The sequence below is a fragment of the Triticum urartu genome, chromosome 1A (assembly GCF_056163025.1).
Source record: "Triticum urartu cultivar PI428250 chromosome 1A, HENAU_Tu73, whole genome shotgun sequence".
Taxonomy (NCBI): domain Eukaryota; kingdom Viridiplantae; phylum Streptophyta; class Magnoliopsida; order Poales; family Poaceae; genus Triticum; species Triticum urartu.
This window is the reverse complement of record NC_141873.1, coordinates 508,876,859-508,885,509: the sequence shown is the minus strand read 5'-3', so window position 1 is coordinate 508,885,509 and position 8,651 is coordinate 508,876,859. Positions and strand designations below refer to the sequence as shown.

At 45.9% G+C, this 8,651-nt stretch overlaps 1 protein-coding gene across 1 annotated transcript; it reads left to right on the top strand.

Annotated features, from left to right (window-relative positions):
• Nucleotides 1-1,148: 1,148 nt before the first annotated feature.
• Nucleotides 1,149-7,111, top strand: LOC125532988 (putative potassium transporter 3). The gene is made up of 7 exons (XM_048696813.2): nucleotides 1,149-1,235; nucleotides 1,953-2,448; nucleotides 2,550-2,600; nucleotides 2,735-2,995; nucleotides 3,522-3,574; nucleotides 4,003-4,120; nucleotides 5,403-7,111. Exons 1-7 carry the CDS (start codon nucleotides 1,149-1,151, stop codon nucleotides 6,797-6,799), a joined length of 2,463 nt encoding a protein of 820 aa, XP_048552770.2. The 3' UTR covers nucleotides 6,800-7,111.
• Nucleotides 7,112-8,651: the final 1,540 nt, after the last annotated feature.

The window sequence follows — 8,651 nt, the reverse complement described above, 5'->3', positions numbered from 1 at the left end:
ACGACGGTCATAGACCCTTTTGTGATTCTTCATAAAACATGTTCTCTCATCGATTCTTGGTCGATTCCGCGGATAAACCAAGAGATCAAAAGGACCTGATGTGGGAGTTAAAGCTACTAGAGTGAGTAGGAAGTGACATATTCAATGCTTCGAGGGGGTGGCGTCCTAGAGTCATGAGATTAACTGGTTGTTGATGAACAAAGGTTGAAGAATATTTGGTGCTGCTATCTCAGATGTCTGTTGTGTAATATCTTTATTTTACCTTGATATCTACTCTCTATATGTTGGTTGGTCTTGTCGTGGGTTAAACTCATCTGTTAGGTTATGGATATGGTAGTTTGGGGTTAGATTGATCTGTAGGTAGTACCTATTTAAAAAGTGCTACGAGTGCTTCTCAAATAGGGGCATTCTTTGCTCTTCTAGCTAGAATTGGGTTGCGTCCTAAATTCTAGTCAGGTATGTCTTGATGCATGTTTTAGTTTAGCTCTTGGGTCTAGCGATCTGTAAGAACTTCTATGATTTTTATAATAGAAATCAAGGAGAAACCCCTTTCGCTAAAAAAAAGTACATCGTAGGTAGTGCCATTTCTTCTTCTTTTATACCTTTTCTAGGAGATGTCCTTTCTTTGATATAGATAATTTGGTTTTAACATATTGTGCTTTTGCAAGGCATCATTTGGTTTGGCCAATTTTGTTTGACAAAGGGTAATATACTAATCTCAAGATGGAATACCAATTGCACCGTAACTCTACAATACCACAATATCAAGACCTAGTTGAGACAGTACAGATACACACAATAAAAAAGGAAAAAAAATCAAAAGTAAGAAAAATAAAGAGAGTGACGTGACCAAGGAGACGCAACAAAGCACATGTACATGCAACCAATGTGCTCAGTTTTTACAAGTTGCAACTTCACCTCTACATGCAGCTAGAAGCCTAGAACTGTCAACGTCCTCCTAAGAAATCGGGTAGTGCGCTCTCTTCCCTCCCTCATTTCTCTCCAAGAACACTCCGAGTGCTAGCACATCCATCCATATGGTTAAAAATAGAGGGACATGACATGCAAAATCAGTGAATACGCGACATAGTTCGTGAGTCTGGGTATGTTCCGGCCACTCTCGACACCCTTCTTCATCCCTGAATAAAATGCACTCGATGGATTGCGAAAGGGGCATCTCGCCGGAGAACATCGTCGATCTATACCCTGCCGAGGACTACCTGCATGAGAACCCGGTGAGTGAGCTATCCTTCCTTGTCCTCAAGAATGGTGGTGTATTTCGAGGCTTTCAATTGCAAGAATCCATTGCCAATTTAAGTCTAGGCATATGACCAACAATAATAATAATAGAAACTTGTTCTACCATATTTGTGCCAAGAACAATTTGTGGTGGAATTTTCATGTAGAACTCATGCACCCATCTAGCGATGAATCTACGCTATATGTGCCCCCCCCCCCCCCCCCTCCCCCTCCAGGAATTTGATGGAAATGTTGATGCATCAAATTTCTCCTGCGTTCCGGATTTGAATGCTATGTTAGCACCAACTGTAAAAGGATGAACAAGAACATTTGATGAATGGAACGGACACTTGGATGTATGCCTTTTTTTCCTATGTAAAGATCAATAAAAAAATATCAAGTTGATACGAAGTAGTATATCTTCTGCAACAACACAATGTCAATAGCCTATCGCGACATCGATCATGCATGAAGGAAAATATTAACCATTGCATGCGGCGGAGAACTAGCTCAGAAATCTTAATAAGCAATTTTTTCCACCAGCAGTTCGTAGCACCCCACTAAAAATAGCTCCGAGCGTGAAAGAGTAGTATGAGCTCAATATGATGAACATGCAAATATAACCAGTCGATCGATTGCAGTGATCGGTCGATGTGCTCGATCGCTATTCGCTAGCTATTGAGTGGAAAAATTGACGATGGGCATCGCTGCAGCGGCACTGGAGATCCTACTACAAGCACGTGCTGCTCCTGGCGTACCAGAGCTGCGGCGTGGTGTACGGCGACCTGAGCACGTCGCCGCTGTACGTGTACAAGAGCACCTTCGCCGGCTCGCTCCGGCGGTTCGAGGACGAGGAGACCGTCTTCGGCGTCTTCTCGCTCGTCTTCTGGACCATCACCCTCATCCCGCTCCTCAAGTACGTCTTCATCGTGCTCAGCGCCGACGACAACGGCGAGGGCGGCACCTTCGCGCTCTACTCGCTGCTGGTGCGGCACGCCAAGATCAGCCTGATGCCCAACCAGCAGGCCGCCGACGAGGAGCTCTCCACCTACCACAAGCCGGGCTACGCGGCGCAGGACACGGCCATCCTGCGCGCGCTCCGCCGCTTCCTCGAGAACCACAGCAAGTCGCGCACCTGCCTCCTCCTCACCGTCCTCTTCGGCGCCTCCCTCGTCATCGGCGACGGCGTCCTCACCCCGGCCATGTCCGGTGCGTCCGCGCGTGAAACAGTTTCCAGTTTGTTGCTTCCTGTCGTTACGTACTTACCTTGATCTCAATGGCTGCCTGCTGATCTTGTTCGATCCTCGCAGTGATGTCGTCGTTCTCCGGTCTGCAGGTCCATTCACACACCCTAACAAACGGTGAGTGCTCGCAGCACTGCTAGTCCATGCTGCAACAAAGATTTATACTTATCGGAACAAAGGTTTTCACTTACTGGAACCATCAGCCATCGTTGCTTGCTGCTAATTTCCCGGCCCTCTGAAAAAGAGAGCAGGTGAGGTGGTGATCCTGTCGTGCATCGTGCTGGTGTGCCTCTTCATGCTGCAGCACTGGGGGACGCACCGCGTGGCCTTCCTCTTCGCGCCCGTCATCGTCACCTGGCTCCTCCTCCTGGGGGGCACCGGCGTCTACAACATCATCGTGTGGAATCCCAGGGTGTTCTACGCGCTCTCTCCCACCTACCTCATCAGGTTCTTCATGAGGACCGGCAGAGAGGGCTGGATTGCACTTGGAGGGGTGCTACTCTCCATGACAGGTACCAACAATGGCATGCATGCAATGTACTCCCTCCGTTCCTAAATATAAGTTTTGTAGAAATTTCACTATAAACCACATACGGATGGATGTATATAGATGCATTTTAGAGTGCAGATGCACTTATTCTGCTCCGTATGTAGTTTTTAGCGGAATCTCTATAAAGACTTACATTTAGGAACGGAGGGAGTACAGTATATCTTCACACAAACTGCCTTGTTTATTACTCCCTCTATTCCATGTAGTGTGTATAGATTTTGTTATAAAGTCAAACTTTCACCCAAAAAATTATAGAGAAAACTATTAAATATCTATAATATCAAATATATAAAATATGAAACTACATCTTATGATGAATCTAATGATATATGTCTGGCATTTTAGGTGTAAATGTCTTTTCATGAATTTAGTCAAAGTTTGTGATATTTGACTTATAAAATTATGTATGCGCTACATTATGAAACGGAGTGGGTACCTTAATTGAATTAGTTGATCTTAATTTGCACATTTCAATATATGCGTTGCAGGCACGGAGGCTATGTTTGCGGACCTTGGCCACTTCACAGCAACATCCATAAGGGTACACCCGCATGGTTCCCAAGCTGTATATGTTGATAACATAATACTCGGTTTTGCTTTTATCATGACAATGGCGTCATGGTAATTAAGCATTCAGCTTGGTTAAGAGGTCAACTAACCACTTCAACAGGTCATAATGGGAAATATTATACACTCGCAGTACCATATGCATGATACTAATGTACGAAACAATCTTCATAATGCATAGTATTATAATTTGGTAACAAAGATGACCTTATTTATTATTTTATATGAAATATGGTACCACATCATCCATTATTTTACACACTTCCTTTCTTCAACTAATATTATGCTGATTTCAGTGATATGTCTAGTGGACAATGCATGAAACTACATGATACTACATCGTGATATCCCACTATGAAAGGTTTTCTGGAAAATCAAATGAACCATTATTGTCACTGACAGGTGGCCTTTGTGGGCTTGATCTACCCATGTTTGGTGCTGCAGTACATGGGACAGGCGGCCTTCCTGTCCAAAACCCCTGAGTGCGATATCCACTTCATCTTCTTCAAGTCCATACCCGGTAATTAAGATCTATTTTGCTAGATCTCAATCGATTCAGATTTTCTTAAACCCTAGCTCATTCAAAAAGTGCACTTCGCGCTAATAAACTGAAGTTGACTCCGCAAAAAATATAAAAAAAATTGAAGTTGTACTTTTCTAGGTCCATTCAAGCTTAAGAAAATCTCTGTCGACTTAGACCTAATCGAACTTGCTAGGGCCAGTTCTTTTGGGCGGTTTAAAAAATAAACCGCCTCTCCCTAGCTTAAAAAACAAGCCACCTTCTAAATTTATTGAAACTTCTAAATTATTTATTTCATAATTAGTTTAAAAGGAGAAATTGCTTTTGAAGGCCGAGCTCCATGGAGGTCTCCAAATGCACAATTCAAAATTCATGAAAATTCATATTTTTACATTTCAAAAAATTCTAAAAAATACAAATATAAATGAAGGCACAATGCACAAGTGTGTAAATTTTTGGGACGAATTACGTTGAAATGAGGGCTATCCAAAAAACAAATCTAGGGCTTTTTAACACATGATACTATTCATCCTCCTAGACCATGAATTTTTATTTTTGTGCAGGTTGCATTTCAACGTATTTCATCCTTAAAGTTTACACACATACACCTCACATCCTTCTTTACTTTTATAAAAAAAAAATCAGATTTTTTAATATAAAATTTTGAATTTTGAATTTCTCAAAAATTGGCCCTCCATGAAGGCCGAGATCCAAAACGCCCTACTCGTTTAAAAGCCCCAAAAGGCTTACAAGAAATCTGAAGAGGAGGCGGTTCATTTTTTAAATTGCCAAAAGAACTGGCCCCCTACTCACATTCGCTCCACGCACAAAAATTAAAGTGTCTATTATGACGATGCAGTGTGGATATGTGTGATCCTGACATGAATGAAATGTGGGCTATCCAAAAAATAAATCTAGGGCTTTTTAACACATGATACTATTCATCCTCCTAGACCATGAATTTTTCTTTTTGTGCAGGTTGCATTTCAACGTATTTCATCCTTAAATTTTACACACATACACCTCACATCCTTCTTTACTTTAAAAAAAATCAGATTTTTAATAGAAAATTTTGAATTTCTCAAAAATTGGGCCTCCATGAAGGCCGAGATCCAAAACGCCCTACTCGTTTAAAAGCCCCAAAAGGCTTAGTTTATTTTCTAAAATTGCCAAAAGAACTGGCCCCTACTCACATTCGCTCCACGCACAAGAATCAAAGTGTCTATTATGACGATGCAGTGTGGATATGTGTGACCCCGACATGAATGAAATGTGGGTGCAGTGCAGTTGTTCTGGCCGGTGCTGGTGGTGGCGACGCTGGCTTCGATCGTGGGCAGCCAGGCGGTGATCACGGCCACCTTCTCCATCGTGCGGCAGTGCATGGCGCTTGGCTGCTTCCCGCGCGTGAAGATCGTGCACACCTCCAGCCTCATCTCCGGGCAGATCTACAGCCCCGAGATCAACTGGCTCCTCATGCTCGTCTGCCTCAGCGTCACCGTGGGGTTCCGCGACACCGTGCTCATCGGCAACGCGTACGGGATGGCGTGCTCCGGCGTGATGGTGGTCACCACGCTGCTCATGACGCTGGTGATCATCTTCGTGTGGCAGCTGGGCTTCATCATGGCGGCGCTCTTCCTGCTGGCCTTCGGCGTGGTGGAGGCGGCGTACCTGTCGGCGGCGCTGATGAAGGTGCCGCAGGGCGGGTGGCTGCCGCTGGCGCTGTCGCTGCTGTTCGTGGCCATCATGTACACGTGGCACTACGGCACGCGGCTGAAGCACTCGTTCGACGTGCAGAACAAGGTGTCCCTGCGGTGGATCCACGCGCTGGGCCCCAGCCTGGGCATCGTGCGCGTCCCCGGCATCGGCCTCATCTACAGCGAGCTGGCCAGCGGCGTGCCGGCCGTCTTCTCGCACTTCGTCACCAACCTGCCGGCGTTCCACCAGGTGCTGGTGTTCGTGTGCGTCAAGTCGGTGCCCGTCCCGCACGTGTGCCCCGAGGAGCGGCACCTGGTGGGCCGCATCGGCCCGCGCGACTTCCACATGTTCCGCTGCGTCGTCCGCTACGGCTACAAGGACGTGCTGGGCGAGGAGAGCGACTTCGAGAACGACCTGGTGCTCCGCATCGCCGAGTTCGTGCACATGGAGGCCGCCGAGGCCGCCGACAACCGCCCCAGCGACGGCGCCGCGTCGGCCGTGGAGGGCCGGATGGCCGTGGTGCGGCGGCCCAGCGACCTGGCGCGGACGGGGCGGCTGCTGGTGCAGGAGCCGGCGGACGAGGAGAGCCTCGTGGTGCGCGCGGCCACGGCGGCCACGGACGGCGACAAGTCGGACACGCTGGAGTCGCTGCAGGCCATCTACGAGGCCGAGTCCCCGGCGGCGGCGGCGGCGTACGGCAGCCGGCGGCAGCGCGTGCGGTTCGAGCTCTCGGACCTGGCCGGCGAGCACGTGGACCCGGAGGTGAAGGCGGAGCTGGCCGCCATCGTGGAAGCCAAGCACGCCGGCGTGGCCTACATCATGGGCCACTCGTACATCAAGGCCAGGAAGAGCTCCAACGTGTTCAAGAAGTTCGCCATCGACATAGCCTACAACTTCCTCCGGAAGAACTCCCGGGGCCCCGCCGTGGCGCTCAACATACCGCACATCAGCCTCATTGAGGTCGGCATGATCTACTACGTCTAGCCGCTAGCTAGCGTCGATTCATTGCTTCATTACATATGTGTGGATCCATGCATTAAACTACATATAGTAGCTAGGTCAAGACATGAATGAATAATCAAGAGCAGATAACATAAACATGTACTACGTATGTCAAGAGTCTTATACTAGTTTGCACATGAGAGCGGATGGAGCAGGCGCACGGCGGTCGTCATAGTTGCGTCACAATCTCAGAGCAACAAAAGTTAGAGACAGATAAAAAGGAACAAATTTCGTCAAAAAATTGAAAATCCTCAATCAAATAATTAAAAAGGAACAAGTTGGTACACCAAGCAATTAGTGCGGACATGTCGTTAGGGGACACTTGGTACTCCTAGAACTTAAACAAGTGATCCACTACCGTAGTAGCACACCATTTTTAAGGAACATGCCATATAATTTGTTACTCCCTTGAACTAACACCACGACGAGAATTATGGAATGGGGGGAGTATCATGAATTGTACATTTTACACATGATTAATCATTTGTACTATCAGGGAATGAACCACACCGACTGCATCTAAAACTAACCCTGGTTTTGCTTCCAGATTCAAGCACATGTTCTCCTTCCAACATTCCCTCCCACCCCAACCTGTTAACACACTACGGATCAGAACGACTTTGTTCCATTGGAAAGTTGCTTAAATAAAATACTATAGCACATGATTCCCCTTTTCCACGTTACATGTTCCAACAAACATCTCTGTGTTCAATATATCCAAGAAAAAAAATACTTCGATGTTTTTATTTGTGAGGTATCTCCTCCCTAACATTTTGCTGGGTAAACTATGCATGCCTCAGCTAAAACCTCTCCTATGATCGTTGGCCCTTGATACTTTTATTTCATCGCAACATGGTGGGGAAGTCTGGCCATTTTCTTGTCATATGAAGGATATAGAAATAAAACATAGCGAATTACATGACTCCTAAAATGGCTATTTTGATCCTTAATCTAGTTGGAGCTCCAGTCTGACTAAAATATCACGATTTCACGGCAAATCTGGCACACATGGACATGGAAGATTGTCAAGGTTGCCATTTTGTGCAAATCAAGGGCATTTGATTCTATTTTATTTTGCATTTAGGTCCGATCGGATTTGATTAATACCCATGCATTCCTCACCTCTCTCTGACACCCCATTCCATAAAAGTCACCAAACTGTCTCCCTTCGACAATCCTCAATGTCACCTCACACCTTCTTTTCCTCTAGAATTCATGATGGAATCATAGGGCAAATGAGTATGCTTCGTTGAACAATGAGGGCAAAACGCAAAAGAAATATGCTACTGAACAGTCTCGTGGCTGGGGAACTTGCTCCCCTCGGCATGGTGGATGCCACGTCTGTAACTCAGGTCATCATCCATGTCCACGTGTTCCAGAGTTGCCAAACAGCTTGTGATTTCGACCAAAGTAAGGTACAAACCTGTGTTTAGGGACCAAAATAGCCCTTTTGAGAGTTTGTGGACCACGATGATGCAGAGGCCAGGGGTTTAACTTCCTTTTCGAAAAAAATAATAAAAAATACGTGCACTGCTTAAGTTTAAGGATTGCAGATGTAATTCACTCAAAATATCCGTTTTACTAAGAGCAATGCTGCACGCACGATACTGTTTGGATGATTTTTATACGACGATTCACCACGTTCTTTCATCATGTCCGTTGCGTGGAGCTGGACCTTTGGATCATCAATCGTGCAATGGTCGAAATGTTAAACATCGTGTGCAAAGTAGTTCCATTTTACTAATTTCCTAGTGCATATAATTCTCTTCAAATTTATTTCCTTTTTTACCGCTCTTCAGTTTTTCTTCGATCCAATATATACACATGATTCGAC

Coding starts and splice junctions, on each gene's coding strand:
- LOC125532988 (XM_048696813.2), top strand. CDS start 1,149: ATGCACTCGATGGATTGCGAAAGGGGCATCTCGCCGGAGAACATCGTC. Junction 2,996..3,521: donor GGTGCTACTCTCCATGACAG/GTACCAACAATG, acceptor TATGCGTTGCAG/GCACGGAGGCTATGTTTGCG. Junction 4,121..5,402: donor CTTCTTCAAGTCCATACCCG/GTAATTAAGATC, acceptor ATGTGGGTGCAG/TGCAGTTGTTCTGGCCGGTG.